This window comes from Neurospora hispaniola (genome assembly GCF_033458365.1).
Source record: "Neurospora hispaniola strain FGSC 10403 chromosome Unknown B0T23scaffold_4, whole genome shotgun sequence".
Classification (NCBI taxonomy): Eukaryota; Fungi; Ascomycota; class Sordariomycetes; order Sordariales; family Sordariaceae; genus Neurospora; species Neurospora hispaniola.
Genome location: NW_026944409.1, coordinates 2,234,955 through 2,253,090, shown reverse-complemented (window position 1 = coordinate 2,253,090; position 18,136 = coordinate 2,234,955). Strand labels below are relative to the sequence as shown.

The 18,136-nt window shown below is 49.0% G+C and overlaps 2 protein-coding genes across 2 annotated transcripts; both read right to left on the bottom strand.

The window, feature by feature from the left end:
* Positions 1 to 2,168: 2,168 nt before the first annotated feature.
* B0T23DRAFT_379889 (uncharacterized protein) lies at positions 2,169 to 3,450 on the bottom strand. The gene is made up of 3 exons (XM_062837176.1): positions 3,162 to 3,450; positions 2,541 to 3,097; positions 2,169 to 2,476 (listed from the first exon to the last, which is right to left on the bottom strand). Exons 1-3 carry the CDS (start codon positions 3,400 to 3,402, stop codon positions 2,354 to 2,356), a joined length of 921 nt encoding a protein of 306 aa, XP_062692984.1. The 5' UTR covers positions 3,403 to 3,450; the 3' UTR covers positions 2,169 to 2,353.
* Position 3,451: 1 nt separating this feature from the next.
* On the bottom strand, positions 3,452 to 4,899 carry B0T23DRAFT_420295 (uncharacterized protein; the record flags this gene model as incomplete). Its single annotated transcript, XM_062839731.1, has 3 exons — positions 3,452 to 4,172; positions 4,221 to 4,396; positions 4,887 to 4,899. The coding sequence occupies 3 exons, from the start codon at positions 4,897 to 4,899 to the stop codon at positions 3,948 to 3,950; spliced, it is 414 nt and encodes a 137-aa protein (XP_062692983.1). The 3' UTR covers positions 3,452 to 3,947.
* Between the last annotated feature and the right edge of the window lie 13,237 nt (positions 4,900 to 18,136).

Genomic DNA, 18,136 nt, shown 5'->3' with positions numbered 1-18,136 from the left:
TGACTACACTACTGTAGCTTGAGGCTAGGTAGGTAGGATGATATCTGGATCCTGGCCTTCGTCGTCGTCTCCAGTTTGAAAAAGAGGATCGTCGTCGTTGAGGATCGATCATTCAGGATCGCTGCTGCGTGGAAGAACGCGATAAGCATCGAGAACCGATCAGGGGGTTGAATTGACGCATGCGATTGGCTTCAATTCCCATGGGGAACCGAGACCACACTAGACGTTTGCTTTCCTTCTTTGTGGGTTTATGGCGGGGAGCAAAAAAGGGGCCACCTAGGCACCGGACCGCCCTGTCAGGTAGACTGTCGAAAAGGTTTAGTCTAGTGTCATTGTCTCTGTCTGATCTCTGGAAAAACATGCGCTGCGCACCCATGGATGGACGCTACGGGACCGAACCCACCGGCGGCCGAAGGATTGCAATGTCTCAGTTGCCTGAGCCATCGTACCTAGACGAGGTACCAGCCGAGCTAGCGTCCACTGCCGCCGCCACGATACTGTTTAGGTCTTCTCGAGCCTTGGGAAAGAAGAACAGAGAGAGAAAGAGAGAGCCCTGTATTCGGAACTCTCGCCAAGCTGCGTAGAAACAGAAGAAGGAGTTCTTGTCTCAAAGGAAAAACAGAAAAACAAAAAGACGGATAGTTTAAACGCCGAAGGGGATCGGAACTACGAACAAGGCATACTCAGAATACATTCCTCATTGGTGTCTTTCCATGTCGTGAGAAACTGCCGTCCGATCAACAACTGCGGTTTGCTCCAACAATCGATGAACGTGCCATGCTCGATGCCATGCCATGCCATGCCATGCCGTTCTGTTTCATTCAGACTTGAACTAGGTACGTAGTAACAGTGTGTGCACCGAATACCCGCTCATCCAGGGCAGTGATGCCACTACGACAGTACAGCATCACCATGAACACTGTTGGTTCGCATGATACCTACTACTGCCCTGAAATCTATGTTACGTATGTAGGTATGTCGCTCGCTTCGCTTTCGGTGGTTTGTTCCTGAACTTGCGCGTCCTTTTTTCTTGCCGTTCAGAAACGACAGAGTTAGGAACACAATAAAATCCCTGCAAGTCCAGTCCTTTGCTGCGTCAGTCTGTCCCATCTCGAGGCTGTCAAACGCCGAGCTAGAACGGAAGTCTGATAGGCAACGCTAGTCACGAAACTGGTATAGTTGAGGATTTTGTGCCAGTCGAGCCAGTGACGGAGGATTCTGGTGTGTCCCGAAAAGGAAATGTACCTGGCTTCTTTGTCAGATTCTTAGTTCTTCCTCACTGTCTTTTCTCACCAGTCCATCGGGTCCGTCAGGACCAACCCGACTCACCCTCCCTTACGGTAGGTGGTTATATGGTGTGCTTTTGCTTTTTCGTAGACTATATGCTACCCTCACCGTCGTTTGATGACGACGACGACGATGACGACAACGACGGTGACAACAAAAAAAAAAGGAATTGTAGACTTGCTGTTCACCTGTGACTGCTTTCCGCACAAACTGAGCGGTTAACGTCGCTTTCTTGTTAATCAGCTATCAACTCCCCCATCAGCCCTACCCCCAAGCCCCCGTCGTCTGTCTTTGCTGCTTGGAGTTAGCGTGAGTAACGTGGGGGGGGGGGGGGGGGGGGGGGGGGGCACCGTCAATCATCCAGTGCCGATTCAACCGTCCAAGCCAAGTGGGGAGCAGGTCGTGCCAGGACAAGCCAGTTGGGACAGACAGCACTATTGATGTGATACGCTACCGTGATCTCAATCACGAGATTAGACTATTGCCTTGGAGCGAGACCGGATTTTGATGCGAATGCGAATTGTCAGATTACTCGACTTGGTAGGACTCTAAGTAGAATCATATGAGGGAATCCACTCCACCGAGTAGGTTACTGTTACCATTTGAGCCAAGCTTCAAACTACTCAAAAGTCACAGAATCAAACAGCAACAGAGAGAAGATTCTGAGTGGATAGATGTGATGGTATTCATGGTCTTTTAACCCCAACAAATTGAGGAATTTCAGAAATCTTTATTCGTAAAGCGTGTTCGAGCACTTCGAACCCACGTGAACGCTGGAATCCCGTGGAAAAAAAATGATATCCGCAAAAAAGAAAACCTGTGCCATGCCTTGCCTCAAGTCATAGAAAATTCAAACAAAAGAAAGAGCAGAGTGATCGTCCAACCGGTTTGTCCCTTTCCTTTATAAGTCCATCCCCCCCCCCCCCCTAAATCTCCAAAATTCCCACATGGGTTGTGAGCACCAAAAAGTTGTACAGTGTAGAAGCGAATAGATAAAGTTTGCCCCTGACCATCCCCACAACTGGCAATGGCCAAAGTCATCATGAAGTGAAGAGAGAGAGAGGCTTCACATGTGTTGCGAGACCATGCCCGGGGAGCTAGGTATCGATAAGGGTGTCCTAGGGTACTCGTAGCTACCGGAATCGGAGCAGCTCGCCGAGTGATCGTATGGGTGTTGCAGAGGAGGAGTCTATGGCCATCCAGCATCAGCAACCATGTTCCCGCCTGATATAGCTTCTTGTGGGGGAACTCACGTGAGGCATGTTGTCATATGGTGAAGGAGCCCCGGTATTCATGTCGACGCTCGGGAGATAACCGTAGTTCATGTAAACAGTGTCGTCCGCACCGGGATAGCCCGGCTCACGCTTGATGGCGTCGCTAAAAGGTGCCATAGAGGGGAGCGTCACCGGTACTGGCGCAGTTGTATAGTAATCGTGGTAGGGCGCCTCTGTTGTCACCGCCCGGTACGAGTGCACGGGCGCGTAGAGCATCTCCTCGGGGGGAGGGGGGTACGATGGGTAGGTGAACATGGGCGGCGAGTGCGAAAGCGATCGGTCCCTCTCGTCGTACGAAGCGCCAAAGGTGTAGTCGTCCTCGGGATGCATCGGGGGTGTGAACTGATTCTTGTTGACCGGCACCGGTTTTTGCTGCGACACCGAGGCCTGTTTCTGGGCCTTTGCAGTTTGTTGTTGGGTGCGTTTTGTGGTCTTGCTGGCGGGACTGGTCTTTTCTGTTCCGGGTGACGACGAGGAGTCATCTGATGTGCCGGCCCGCCTCTCGAGATCCTCCAGGCGCTTCTTAAGCTTCTTCCCTGTAGCGCGAGGGTTAGCATCTAGCTCTTACCAACTATTGCAAGTCCCGTTGTGATGACATACTGTAGTTGCGCTGAGCAATGCGGTTCTGAATTCTCCTGCGCTCAGCCAGATCTGAGATCTTTGTCCAGTCCTCATCAGGGTTTGCCGAGCTGCTGAAAGCACTGCTTGTTCCGTGGCCGGAATACTGACGGGGCGGTTGGGGTTGGTGCGCCTGGTAGGCGTAGTGGTGTTGTTGCTGCATGGAGAACATGGCTGATGATGGGTATGGTTCAAGCCCTCGACTCTGAAGATATACAGACATGTGCGTGTGTGTTGCAGATGGTCAAGATGGTAGAGGTAGGAGACACTGTGGTGGGATAGCAACTCGAAGAGGGAGGGGGGAGGAGGCTATCGTGTTATATATCCAAATCGCCGAAGAGAAGGGTGTGAATGAGAGGTACGGAGTTACTTGGTGTTACATATGTACATCTTGTACCCATTCCAAACACAGCCCCGTGGTGTGTAGATGGTACTTGGGTGCTTTTGGCAGTCTGGTTCTTGGTTCCTTCTCATCGAACATCCGTCCACCCTTGACCCTGCAACCGCCTTGGGCTGAGTCCTCTTGGTCTCGGCGGGTCTTGCAGAACGGTGCAGTACACTAGAGGTAGGCTGGGCCAAGAGCCTGCATGAAGAGACACTGCAGTGGTTGGGACGGCCATTGAATCCCTGTATCCAGAGAACTCTGCAGCGCACCTCACCTTTGAACCCTGGCCCCTCAAGATCGGGGCTGTCCCCTCTCTCGGCTGTCCCCAGTGATCCCCCTCTGCCCTCGAGGGCTAATTACCTGCCTGGTCCCGTCCAATGCCATCAGTGCCGGGTGTACCAGATCGCCTGGGCTCCTGACCCACCTGCCCATGCCTCCCCATCTTCCTGTTGTTTTCTTATCCAGGCCTCAAGATTGCGAGCGGCAGCATGTCTCGCAAGCCACGAAGTAGTTGTCATGTTGAAACCGACCATCATTCCGTGTGCGAGGATCTCAGTCATGATGTAGGTATTAGTGTACATGGGAGCCTCCAATCTCTCTCGTGGGTACTGTTGTAGAATAGTGGTTTGGGAAAGCAGGGCTTAGCTGTAACTTACATGACTTTGGAAAGAAAAGTGTACATGAAATTCATGGACATGGTAACCGTACCACTGGGTTGTCACGCAAAGGGCGAGGGCGTCGTCATGTTTGGGGGGAGGGGAGGGGAGGGGTGTGAATGAATGGAAGACTTGTCCGATGTGAATCCCGCATCCATTGAAAAAGGACTCGGGCGCTGGTGGATGACTTTACGAGCAGCCATTGCAGGAGGTGTGCTTGGGGTACAATCGATGCCCCAATGGTGGTGAGTGGGACTCGGATGTGATTTGGAGATTCCAGGTAAAAAAGACGGCAAGTGGAGGTCCGTCGCGAATGTATCGATCCATGCTGTGGATTGATGGACGCCCCGTCCGGTGCGGGCAGTGCGGGTACCTGTGGGGTCATTGGGGTTCAGAGACGGTGACGCTACCTCTGGAAAAGGAACGGTGCGCTACGGATAGCGCTAGTACGGATGCACGCCTCCCCAACGGTGGGTTCTAGTGGAGTGTTTACCAAACGGCGCTGTCAAAAAGAGGTTTAACCCAGTGGGTTCGCCTCTAGGCTGCCATATTTCGAGAAGATGATCCACGAGAGCCCCTGCCACAGAATGCGGGCTAATTTAGGGACTCCACATCAACCACAAAGCAGGATATTGTATCCTAATTTAGCCATTTAACCCGACTTACCCCTGCCGGACATCGCATCTTGACACCCTCATGAGGGAGATATTTTGGGAAAAATGCGAGGGCTTGCTGCGTCTCATTTATGTTCACTACAAAGGGCTTTTGACTGGAGATCCGTCCACTAGCGGTGAGAAGAATGAGTCTGAAGCGTGCGGAACAAATTCTCGTCGCCTTCGTCGCTTTGAATAGGTATTCTTTGGCTGACGATATACAGGGAAAGGGTTCGGTCCCAAACAACGACAAAACCGAATATCCCTGCCTGCCATACCTTATTCCCCGGATTTCTTGCATCATGAATGGCGTGTGTACTTCCTGGCTGTAGTGTAGGCTATATGTACGTACCTCTGGGCAGGCGGCCGTGCCGTAGCAGCGGGAACGCCAGCAGGTCAGAAGCTGCCTTTTGGACAAGTCACCGGCTCGCCGTTGGATGGACCAGGGTTTTAGCTGGCTTGTCGTGCTGCCCAACTTCGCCAACTTTCGCCAAAAAAAAAAACTACACTTGCCTGATACCGTCGAGAAGAAAGTTGACTGGTCAACAAATCTCAGGGGTCGAGCACCCCCCCTCTCCAGGTGTTCAGGGCTCCTTGAAATGATAAAGGGTCCCAGTTTACGCCTTTGAATTGCTTAAATCCGTGAAAGCATAGGCCATGGGCCCAGAAGACCACCACTGAAGAGTAAAAACAATGTGGTTCAGGTACGCCTAGGTGGTGACCCAAATGAGTAGATCATGATAACCAATTTCTTCACATGATTAATAACTCCTGTTGGGGTACCCACTCGGCACGACATCATGACTTATAGCCTGTACAATGTCCACGGTCCAACTGCAGTATCGTGTTCTTGTAGATCCAGCAATATGTGGACAACTCAGAGGGTCAACAATGCCAGGGTGAGGAGTCAGGACGGAAGAAGAGACGCCGCGGACGTGTAATTAACAGCACGTCCGAAACAAGGGTCTCGTTGCGGTGCTCCTCAACTTCATGAAGATGTATAGGGATCTTAATCCGATTATTGAACTCTTGACCTCGAACACGTCTGGTCTTTCCACCCACCAGTGCCTAGATTACCCAGTTCTCCAGACATTTGGCAAACTATGATTCGGTGGTAATTGGTGGTCGTTGAGCAGAGATACGGCACAGTAATGGTTCCCGTGCAACTGCAGTCCTATTCCACAGAGGGCTTTCTCTTGGTGTTTTTGAAGTTCTTGGAAATATCCTTCTGTTGCTGCTGGGCCATGTTGGCGCGGCCCCCGATGTAACGAATACTAGCGAGTCGCTGTTAGGTTGTTGTCGTGTTATTCCCGACATGGCAGGACTCGTGATATGTAGCCCATGCTGGGGGCCAACGGAGTGCTCTCCGGGAGGAAAAAGATCTCTGATTGACCAATGGCGACTTTACATTAGCTTGCTTGACCTCGTAAGACCTTGGGCGGCATGCAGTAGCTAACTACTATCAGCCTACCTTTCTATTCTCACGACCCAGTTAAAGTGGCTGTCGCACCAAGACTAATGGCACCGCAAACTGGGAACAGTCGAACGTGAAGACAGCACCGGAAGATTGATATTAGCACCGTTCACTTTGAACCCCGAGGAAGCGCTAGAAGTTGCGATGGGACGATTCTATTGCAATGTGATGTCGTCGAATTTGTTACTGGCAAAGGACCTGAGCCTCGCGGCAACAGGTAACCCTTTCTGTTTGGTACGGCGGGGGTTGTTCAACTGCAGGCACGTAACGTGCTTTCCACATACAGTCGAACCCCCTGAAACTGCATGTAATTCAGACCGCCAAAATCCATGCACTAAATGGCGAATATGCAGTTTCTAGAAATCACGTGAGAGGAATGAACAGGGGTCATTTACTATAGGAATCTACTCTAGAAACTTCTCCTCCTCCTCGTACTGCCCACCAAACTTCCAGAAATCCAGTAAAGTGGTTTACTTAGAGCGATTAAGTAGGTATCCCTCGATCTTCCTTTTTATTTTCCTAAGTGCTATTACGTTATTGAAGTCAAATAGAGTCTTTTCAACTACCTAATCCAGTACATTAATAAGATTCGTTGCCACCGCTTTTAAATTGATAATGCCCGATAACGTAAAATTTTGGTCATCCTCGTTATCCTTATTATTACAAATATCTTTTAGATTAGCTTACTAATTAGAAATAATATTTTATAGGACATCCTCAATACTTAAAGGCTCTCCTGGAGCCTAGTTCTCGTTGGTAGGGTTGAGAAAGTTATTCAAGTCCATCTTATTACAGATATAAGTAATAATAGTAGTACGGTCGTAGAGTTTGCGTATATTACTAGGTACGTTAATAAACTCCCCTTTCGGTAAAGAGTCTCCTAATATTATTAACCGCTACTAGTAATTAATAATAGTTTTTTACTTAAATTTAAAGAATTATATATTACTAACCCAGTTAAGGGAGAGACGAAGGTTTATCTCCCTAATAGGGTTAGCGCTAAGGTTGGTAACTGAATATTTAATTATAGTTATATATAACTATTTAAAGTAATAACGACGGTATTGTGCTTTAAAATTATTAATAATCCTTTAATCTATTAGTTAATATAGGGATGTAATATTAGGAGGGAGGAATTTAATAATAATATTGTCGGGTGGAGGGGCAAATTTAAGACCAAATTAATAATTAGAAAAATTATCTAACAATAAAAGTACGCACTAGGTAGGCTTTTTGTAAATAATATAGGTATAAAAGGCCTAGAACTATTCTTTTATAATTACTCCTATTATCTAAACCTTCTTATTACTTCTCTAAACGATACGGTAACTATCCTAATTGAAGTATTTAATTGTGCGGGGGATTTTTACTTTATTAATAGCCTAGATTTTAAAAGCGTTATTGCTAATATTATTTATCGTTAATACTAAAAAAATATATATTTTATTCCGCTTAATACTAGGGAGGCTAATAGAAGCAAGACCTATAGAAGGAGTATAATACTAGTACAACCTAGTCTTATTTATATTATAGATATTACTAGGAGAGAATATAGTAATAAACTTTTTGAAATCTACTATAATTTAAATTGTGAAAGGATCCCCAATAGGAGCGTTAGTTACCTCCCTATAGAATGCGCGCTTAGAAATATTGTACTGTTATTTAAATAGTTAATATTATTTTTTACTAAAGGAAGGGTATTGAGAGGTATTAACGGATTTGTTATTTCGTACTTCGGGGTACTCTATTTAGATTTAGCGTGTTTTTTACTACAAAAGCTCTATTAAAGTACTAAAACCGCGAAATTGAATAGCCTTCTACCATTTAAAGAGGATTTCCTTAAATATTAGCTATTATTTAATATATAAGCGTTTACCCTCAAATTGCTGGGCTTTATAATTGATATAGGGGAGATTTGGCGGGTTATTCTTCCTATTGAAATAGCAAAAGATAGTATACTATAGGAACTCTACGCCGTACATGCGTTGAATCTATTCCTAAGCAATATGTTGAAACGGGCGAAATTATTAGGAATAGAACTATTATTACAATTCAAGCCTTTATACCTAAGTAAGAAACTCTCTAGTAGGGTTGGGGGTGGATGAGGGTGTAAGGGTATCCTAGTGGATGTAGCGTTACTTAGATGTCTTTTTAAATTTCGAATTACGGGCTATAATAGAGAATAATAGGGAATATTTTGGGGGATAAAATTGCTAATAAATTACTGCAAAAAGTGGTCTCTGGAATATGGGGAAGTATAAAGAGTATAGAGCTAGCGGGTTATATACCTAGTGAGATAAGGTTTGGGGGGTAATTTAAGCCTCGGTTTAGGCTACAATACTAAAAATCCCTATATTTTCCCCTTTTGAAGGCTGTCTCTAGTTGGCTATAACCCCTTCCTACCCAATACAACCCCCTCCTCTTAGCGTATAAATACTATGGATCGTATGCAGTATGTAGATATGCAGTTGTGAATGGTTTCTAATTTAGACCGCCGATTCTTATGCTCTAACTGGCGTATATGCAGTATTTGGAGGATGCAGTTTCAGGGGGTTCGACTGTAGTGAGAGTTGGCCAAGAAATCAACTGTGTAATGGGTTGAAAATTACCAGGCACAATAATGCTCTGTGATTGGCCAAATAACGGGCCCACTGTTCAATGTCGATACCAGGATGTAATGGGTTAACGTACCTTTCCCCTTGCTTCCAAATCCTTTTTACGATGGATATATCCACCGTAAACACCGACAACAAAGCCAACAGTCCGAAAGTGACAACGCGCGCGCCCGGCCCGAGTTGAACTCGACGCGGACCAGTCTGACTTGGGGCAGTGGCAGTGCGCTCACCAATTTCACCACCGGGTGCATCACATTACCGCTCGTGTCTAAGATCCAAGCCTGCAATCAACCTGTGGGATCAGTAATCGCCCATATTCAGGTCCTAGCCAGAGAGCTCCAGAAAAGCTGCTGAGACTCGAACCACTGGCTCCTCAGGACCGGCTTGAGACCTCAAAGTAAGTTTCTCTTCTCCCCTCGCGGTTGACCGGCCCGCGTTCTAGGCACCAGGATATCCCTCGAAGGCGAAGCAGCAATGTCTGTAGCATTATCGCGGCAATCCACCCGTGGTCTCAGGCTCATGGCTTCGAACAGCCACGATCACGCGGTTACAGCCTGTTAGGGCGAGAAACTCCAAAGAGTGTTAAAATTGGGGCCAGGTTTGAGCGTGCTGGGAGCGACAAGGAGTGGCACTGCTCCGTGTTCCAGCCAGGACCAGCCTTCTGGCTTTTTAACCCCCTTCGGTCCAACCGCTCGGAGCCCCCTCCTAGACGGAGTGCTCGTTATCGTTTTGTCTTTGTTTGCTATCTTGATGATTCCTCAAGGCCAACTTTGGGACTATTGAATGATTTGTTAACGGAAACCACCGCTAATGACAGACAAGAGTGAATGTTTCTTGACACTCATCAGAAGCTATCCACATCGGGTATCTACAGTCCCAGCAAACCATGCACGCAATTTCCAAGTAGTCTATCTGATGGAGCACAATCCACTTCTGTGGCACAGGCACAATCAGATCACTTGTTGACTTAACCTATCACGAGCAGGTCCAAGTCTCCATCTTAGCCCATTGCCTTGCACATTAAGGTGCTGACCCCTCTCCAACGTCGCCACCATCTTTGCCTTGGACAAGCCACGAAGTCCCTGCATTATCAAGCGTCTCCGCTACTGGTTACGGAATCTGTAGGGCTGGAATTTGGACTGAGAGCCTGTCGTTGGGGAAGCTTCCTATAAGCACCCCCGTGCCGTGTCGGTTTCCTCATTTGATAGGATATCCACGTGCGTGAAGCTCCAAAAATTGTCATCGCGCTTCTGTACTTAGTCAGGCGTGAGGGCCTCTTTAACTTGTCGAGTCAGTTTGTGCAGAGGCAGTATTGAGCGCACCACGCCAGCGTGGCTCGCAGACTCTAGCGGCAACTATACACAACCCACGCCTCTTATTAATCGTCTGGACTAAAATACCGCTGGCCTCCTCCGGTCTTTGTGTTCGTAGCGATTCGAAAATTAACTCACCTTTTGTATCTGTACATCATGCTCATGTTCTAGGTCCACTGAATTCGTTACAGCTTCGTGGTTTTTTTGTGCTTTCCCTATGTATTGTTTCCCTGCGGCGGACAGTTTGGTAGTGTAGACTTTGCGTTCCATCATTCGTGTTGGCCGTTGGATGTCAGCCTAAGAAGAGCGGCTGAGGGTCGGGGTTTTACTTCTTTTGCTGCGTTTCTCCATGTTGACAATGCCGAACATGCCAACTGGGCTAAAAACGGAATTTTGGTTCAAACGGTCGTCATCTGAGCCTGTTATGTTGGACTTGCCAAGACAAGAGAGCGAGCTTGGCGACCGACCACTGCTGCTTCTCTGTTCTCAAAAAGGAAAGCTGAGATGTTAGTTCTCGAGTCTCGTTGGGCCAAGCAGCGCGCCAGGCGGCCAACAATATTTCAGGGGTTCGGGTGAGACATCCTCAAAGAACTTCAAGGATCATAGACATGAGAGTTTTCCTGATCTCATTACCCCCAGCATGAATGTTATCGACGGGCCGGCTCGGACCTCTCTCCTCGGAAGTCAGCCTCCAGTCTGGGCTTCTTAACTACCGTGCGTCCATTAGCTCATTGTAGTGGATAGCCAAGCAAGTGTGAGCGTCCCGGATTTATACGGTTGTGGTGTCCGCCCCCCTTGTCCCCTGAAGTATGCATCTAGCACACCTTCATACACACGCGGCCTAGGTACAGAAAAGGTGCTGAGGCAAGATGAGGGAAGGCTTACATGACCCGTTGCACCGGGCCCGTCTTGCCCCTAACCTGAAGCATTCCTGGCCTCCGCTTACATATAGGTCGTATATCAAGCTTCTCTTTCGACGGTTCAAGGCCCTGTTTTGTTGCTGGTTGGGATATTATCCTGTTCAAAGAGGTATCAATCAGAATGAGCGCGTACTCCTGTTTATCTGCCCTCTATACAACGGGATTTCACCGGCGGGACCAAGACCTTGGGTGTTGGGAACAAATGAAACAGATGGTGGGGTTGCAAAAATGGTAGCCTACTATATGTCCGACTTCAGAACACTACAACACCCAAGACGTTGCTGCATGCTGCGTGCTGCGTACCTGAGAATGTTCGAAGACCGGGGCATAGAAGCTTCTGAAAAAAGCATTTCCCATTCCGCCAGTGGGTACTAGAAAATGTTCGCAGGTGTGGAAGAAAAGAAAAAAAAGGCCAAGCATGCAGGCCATGCTCCCGCAGCACACCCAAACTGGAACTCATTTTGGGAAAAGAAGATGGATGATGATAGGAGAGTCAACACAAGGCATCATACTCAAGATGGAAACTGGAAGAACATCGGACTCGCCTGCATACAGGAAAGGGCGCTTGGAAAGCCATTCCAAAGACTGGGACACCAATCAGTTTTGGTGGTGGTTGTGCGACAGTCACAGAAAAAAAGGGGTGTTGGAGATATTTTGGCCTAATTACCCAAATTTAGCAGGTCATCCCATCCTTATACTTGAACCAATCACCATCCACCACTAACACGCAGCGGCCTTTTGAGATCAGGGTACTTTACTAGTAGCCCAAGGTGCGACACCACCTAAAGCTGGGACGAACAACAAATCGAAGCTCGCAACGGTTCTTGCCCTCCCCTGCCTCCGTTTTTGGTGTCACCAAACGAACACGTGCCTGCTCGAGTCTCTGGAACCGCAGATACCAAGGCGTATGATAGCTATGTACGGGGTCTCGGTCTGGGATTGCCCGATTGCAACTGCAACTTTGTGTTGTAATTCCGAAACTTTGGAGATAACCCGTAACTTTACAATAACGTTTCGACATGAAGTTGATCATCTCGGAGGACTTACGCAGGCCATTTGCCGACAAACGACGTCCCCGCGGTGTGGTCATAGACACTGCCTGTTCCCTCGTCCATCAACTAGGTATACAGCCATTCAAAGTGACAGAAGTATCTATCTGCTACAATGTGCAATTTGTCAGCCACTGTACTGCTGAGTACATACATACCTTGCTACAGTCGCAAACGTACCGTACTGTACTGTGCAACGGCAAGACGGCGGCAACAGGACGCAAGAACGCAGCGAACGCACTGGCAACGCCCATAGGGCTGGGCTGGACAAGTGGGCGGGCCGCCGCGTTTTCCATGTTCGTTCCTTTTCCCCTCTTCGTCCCACCCCTTCTCCAACTCCCCAGGGGCATACCTCTTCTACCTACCTACTCTCCAACTCTCCACACCTAAAAAGGCACAAAGCAGAGTTCGAGGTACAAACAAGTCCAGGGTTCCCCAACTCTGACTGTCAGTTTCCGTTTTTGCGACGCAACAGACAATACTTGGTAGCCGGCTGTGGTACATAAGTACAATGGGGCTACAACAGTTCCCTTATTTCCCATGTTCATTACCTGAATAATGATGATTCAGATATTGCGCCGGTTGTGACGTTCGGAAATCATACTTGGCAAAACCCACTTTGTCGGCTCGGACTCCCGTCCGTTTTCTGCTCGGTGTATTTTTCATCCGTGTTCATCCAAGAACCGGGCGTCTCAATATGCCGACCGACCGACCGGATGGCTGTGCTTGCTGTGCTTTGCTGTCTGTGCAAGGTAGGGGAGAGAGTAAGTACCGTAGAGATATAAAGCTTCGGCCAAAAGTCCTCTGCGCTGCTACTAGTAGGTACAGTACTACACTGCTACGCCAGCATGCCATTAAGAATCCGTAACCGGTCCATTTCAGTCATGGGATTTTCATTACGGGGCACAATGGTATGCAGACAACCTTGAGATATCTACTGTCCCACGCAACGCACGAGGGTTGAAAGTGACGTCGGGGTTTTGTTGACGTGCGATGCCAGATATTGACCCCTTCATATGAGCGGTGAAGGAAAGAACATGTTCAGCCAGATATCGCACACTGAAATGGTGATTGAGAGTATCATGGGTGGCATTGGCGAAAGATTGGACCGGTCGCGTAGGTTGCTCATATCGGAAATAGAGGTCGAGGTTGTACACTACATGATAGGCATTGCTCGCTAGAGTTCAGTGATCTACAACCTCCACAGCCACCCATTTCATGGTATATACTGTGTAGTAGAATGGGGATTCACACTACCCGTGATACGTCGTCCACTATGACGATGGGGCGAGACATTCGAGATGGAAATCTCCAATTTGACTTGCCGAAATACGGCTTTGGAGGCTCAGTACCATTGTTCTTGATATGAAAGGCGCGCTACGAAGCTTCAGTTGTATCACAGGCTTCCCGCCTCTTGACACTGTGACACTGTAGCTCCAGCAATCAATCCTTCGCCGCGACGTCGATGACCATCTGCAAGCTAAAGACAAGCACGGTGGGAGTTTTGATGGCCGCCGCCGTTGCGCAGGTTTGCAGCGAACGTTTGGGTCAGGCAGGTTGCTGCAAAGGTAGGTCGGGGTTGTGGCGACCTGCGTAGGGCTGATGATGTCTACCTACTTTATGCATGACCGAGTGAGTCTTCTCGCCGGCCGCCCGCGGGACAATGAATTGCTCCGTTATGTTCTGCTGTTTCTCTCAACATCCCAATTCCTTGATTGTCTCTGGCGGCCGGCGGAGTGATTGACGCGCGTACGGCTGCTACCTATCTTGAAACTCTCGCAACGGAACAACAATACGGTGTCAGTCGGCATCATCGGAAAGAGTAGATGGTTGTATTAGCAATCAGAACCAGAAAACACTGCGCCTACAGTTGCAGTATCCGTCTGGTATGATGTATCCATGTGCACGTATCGATACCTCCAAGCGTCAATACAGGTACTTGGCAAAGGAAGACGACAAAAGCGAGATAACCACCTTGTCCCACCATGAAGCGATTGCACCGTGGCACCATGCGCTAAAGGCATTGGCTGTCCAGCGACTCTATTGCCTCTGGGTAACCATGGGCGGGTAAAGAAGGACACGCAACTAGAGGCTGCCCGGGCGAATGCGAAGAGAGAGAGGGGAAAGTCTTGTGAAACCACAGACATGTTTGGTCAGTCACTCGGCAATTTCTTTGCGGCAGAGAGATGGTGACACAGGCGGATGGCAGGCTATGTGCCTCTCTCTCTCTGTGAGTGTGTATTGCCATTACAGAGAGAAAAGGTACTGATCGGACTCGGGAAATGTTGTATTTACAACACCATATGCACGGTTCTCGCTTTCCCGTCGCTGATTGGAGCTGCGCCGTGGGTACATCACCATCAATGTGGACATCCGGAAGCATGTGTTGAGAAACCGGCGATAACCGTATCTCGACGAGCTGGGCTGGCTGGCTGATGAATCGAATCTCGGGTGTTTTTGTCGTTACAGTCGTATTTTTGCTCTGTGACTGCGTGTGTGATGCCGTGGGTGTTGGTTGCAGGTGCTACCGTGGTGGTGCAGAGTGGGGACATGGGACGCACTGGGGGCACTGGGGGGCACCCGGTCCCGACACTGCCCTGAACCTTGCCAAAAACCCCAAAAGTGCCCCACTCCGCCAGTTCGCGGTGGTGCAGGGGCCACTGCCAGCAGGAAAGAGCGGAGGAGCAGGGGTCCCTCTGAAATGAGGGTGTGATTGGACGAGGCCGGGCCCAGCAGTCTGTCTCTTTCACAATCCACGGATTTAACCTCTTCTTGGCATCAAGTGCGGTTTCCCTTCTGGAGACACTCCCCCATCTCCACACGCAAAAAGTGAAGTTCATGATCACCACTCAGCAAAGCACCTCTAGCCCCAACATCAGCACGCCATCCATCTCTGGTCCCTTGATCGGCGTATTCATGCTGGACATCCACGACCGGGAAATCAGGTGTTGGTTTTACCCCATACGCTGGGAATATGTAGCGCCATGTTCACCCCCGGCATGCTTCAGTTCAGAGCAAAACGAAAGGCAAGTAAGTAGCCAAGGGGTGTGTCATCAACCTCCTGATTTGTAATTGCAACTTCTATAACCTCTCTTCTGGAAAGAGACATCCGTTCTGGTACCGAGGAGATGAAACAGCTCCCTTCTCCGAGAGCAACTTCGTTTACAGGTCCTGTTACGGTCAAGGTTATCTGTCGGACTTTAACCCGCTTCGAGGAGGGAAGCCATACCTAGAGCGTAGAGCGAGCCTGATGCGTGGATCCCTCGCACTTCTCAATCACCATGTTCCTTGCTGCATGATGCCCGCCCGACGTCTTGTGGCACTCGAGAGCCATCATCAGTCACAGCTTGCTCTGTGACGACCGAAAAGGCGGGGTGGCTGTGCCATGCCCCCGTGTCTCTCAGTCGGCCGACGTGACGGTTGACCACCAACCATGATCAAGCAACAATCACAACAACTTTGGGACATGTCCGTCTGCGGTCATGACATTGTTGGCTTTTAAAGCGAAGGTGGTCGGAGGCTGCTCCGGCTATTCAATCTGTGCAATCATAGGTAGACGGCCAGGTGAATGGTTGATTCGCAAGTAAACGATACCATCAACACCACTGCCACAGCCACTGCCATCACTATGGTGTCCATCACGGCTAGGTAGGCATGATTCAAACTATCGTGACGTTTGACGATAATCTCAAGAACTATCTACATGCTCAACATTACTACACACTGAACTCTATATATCTCACACATGCACCCATTTCCTCGGGAAGGCGGAATAAGCAAGCAGCAAGCCATTGCCCCTGACCCTGACTGATTGCCCGTGAATCAGATCGGTTACCACAGCATTGGTACACTGCACTACTCCAAAACATGGCATTTACATATCACATCAGCGGATCAGATCGAATAGAACAAAGTGGACAGGAAGCAAGCACCAAGACCCAACCCACCGGGACGAGGCCGGACGTTTTTTGGGGTCGGAATGGGGTCAGAACCCTATCTTTCCGCTGCTCTTCGTAGGGCTGACAGAACGACTCTCCCTCCCCTCCGTCCCCCCCATTTTCGACCTCTAGTGCTGACAGGCGCACCACCTATCCGCCTCCGAAAAAGCCTGACGATGAATGACTAGCAAGCAATAGGTTATTGTGGATTTTGATATGTTGTTGTTCAAGGATGATCCAAGATTATTAGTTCCGAACTGTTGATCTCCATGTTGGGAGTCGAGACGATACATACATAGGTAGGTAGGTATGTTTTCACACCAAGTCGAACTGACCAAGTGTGTGGTGGCCGTTAACGGCCATTTGAACGATAACCACTCCTCACTGACCAAGTCGAGGGTCTAGCGTTTCAACTCTTCTCCTCTCCTTCGTGTTGGTTTCCCCATCGCCGACGGAGACTTTTGTCCTCTGGAGTCCTCCTTCTCTCCTTCCCACCTTTCACATCCCTCCCATTTCTCTCCACAAATCATCAGCCCCCGTAGCAGCTTCAACTTGACAATTCGCCAGGTAGAAATAGCTAGGACACACACACACACATATATCTACCAAACACCCAAAATCCCAAAACGATGCACACACATGCACTCCTCGTCACACCACTAAGCTTGCAGGCGCCCCAGTCTTGCATTCCTTCTCTCTCTCTCTCTCTCTTCTTCCCTCAGGATTCGTCCATCCCATCCCATCCATATACAAGCGGGAAGTGCTACCTAGGTAGGTAGCTTTCGGCGTCGGCGTCGGCATCGGCGGTATCAACCCTGCCGAATCTAGCAAGTAGACTAGGTAGGCTGCCCTCTCCCTCTCTATCTATTAAGCGAACATGACGACGATATGGACGGACTCGGGATTCGGAAGAACAGAATGTACGGCTGAGTGTTCCTATCATGCCATGTTTTTATTTTTGTGGAATGGGGAAAGTCCATGTGACACAACAACCCATGCAATGTGCGGGATTAGGTGGAAAGATGGAGGAAGTGGTAGCTGGGTAGTGTGTGTGTGCTATGTGTGGAGGAGGGGGGGCTTCTGGGCTTTGGCGTGGCTGGGAGATGGGAAGAAGAAACACGTTTTTTTTATATATATCTCTATTTTTATTTTTCTCTCCACACACACACACACACACACACACATACACACTTCATGTATCTCTGCACGGTAGCTCTAGGTACGGGAGCTTGGTCCTGTTGCTCCTATACCCTCTCTGCATTTCTTCCGAGAAAGTAGGTTACTTGTGCGATCTGCGGCGGCGTGGGCGTGGGTTTGGGCGTGATTACCTCGGTGACGTGACTTATGTGTCTTGACTGTACTGCCGCTACGGCTACAGCTATAGCTAGGTACAGCAGCGGCCATTGCTACTGACCGGTTGGAGTCGGGGTAGAGGAGGCGTTCGTTGGCTGTGGTTTCTTGCTGTGTTGCTGGGTAGTGTGATAGGTTCCGGGATTCCGTCCGACATGGCGTGGATTGGTTCAGGATTCGGAGAGATACTAAGGTCGGCTTTCCCTTAACGGTCCCTTCCTTCCCCGTTCCCTTTTCCGGTGCTAACTCCCGAGTATGGCTATTAAAAGCCTTCCGTTATCAAGATTTCTGCAACACGGCAAAGTCCCTGCAGCCGAGGCTATGTTGACTTTTGTGTCCCCTTTCAGTGACTCGCCTGGCACCCGCGCACAACAACCACTGTTTACTTTGCGACGGATTAATGAAAAGGGAAAATTAACAGGAGAGGCCTCTTTCACCCCCTTCCATGCCCACGCTGTCCACCCCTATTGTGGTAAGAGGACTAAGATGCAGGAAGCGCAATTTACTCCCAAGTGTACAACACCCGGTAGTATTGACAAGAGAAATTATAAAACAAGGAAGTTTATTTCAAATTAACCAAAATATATATATTAGGAGAAAAACG

What these genes read in the sequence shown, in the direction of transcription:
- B0T23DRAFT_379889 (XM_062837176.1), bottom strand. Translation starts at nt 3,402, where the DNA reads ATGTCTGTATATCTTCAGAGTCGAGGGCTTGAACCATACCCATCATCA. An exon ending in CATTGCTCAGCGCAACTACA is followed by an intron (nt 3,098 to 3,161) that starts GTATGTCATCAC and finishes CTCGCGCTACAG; the next exon opens with GGAAGAAGCTTAAGAAGCGC. An exon ending in CATATGACAACATGCCTCAC is followed by an intron (nt 2,477 to 2,540) that starts GTGAGTTCCCCC and finishes GGATGGCCATAG; the next exon opens with ACTCCTCCTCTGCAACACCC.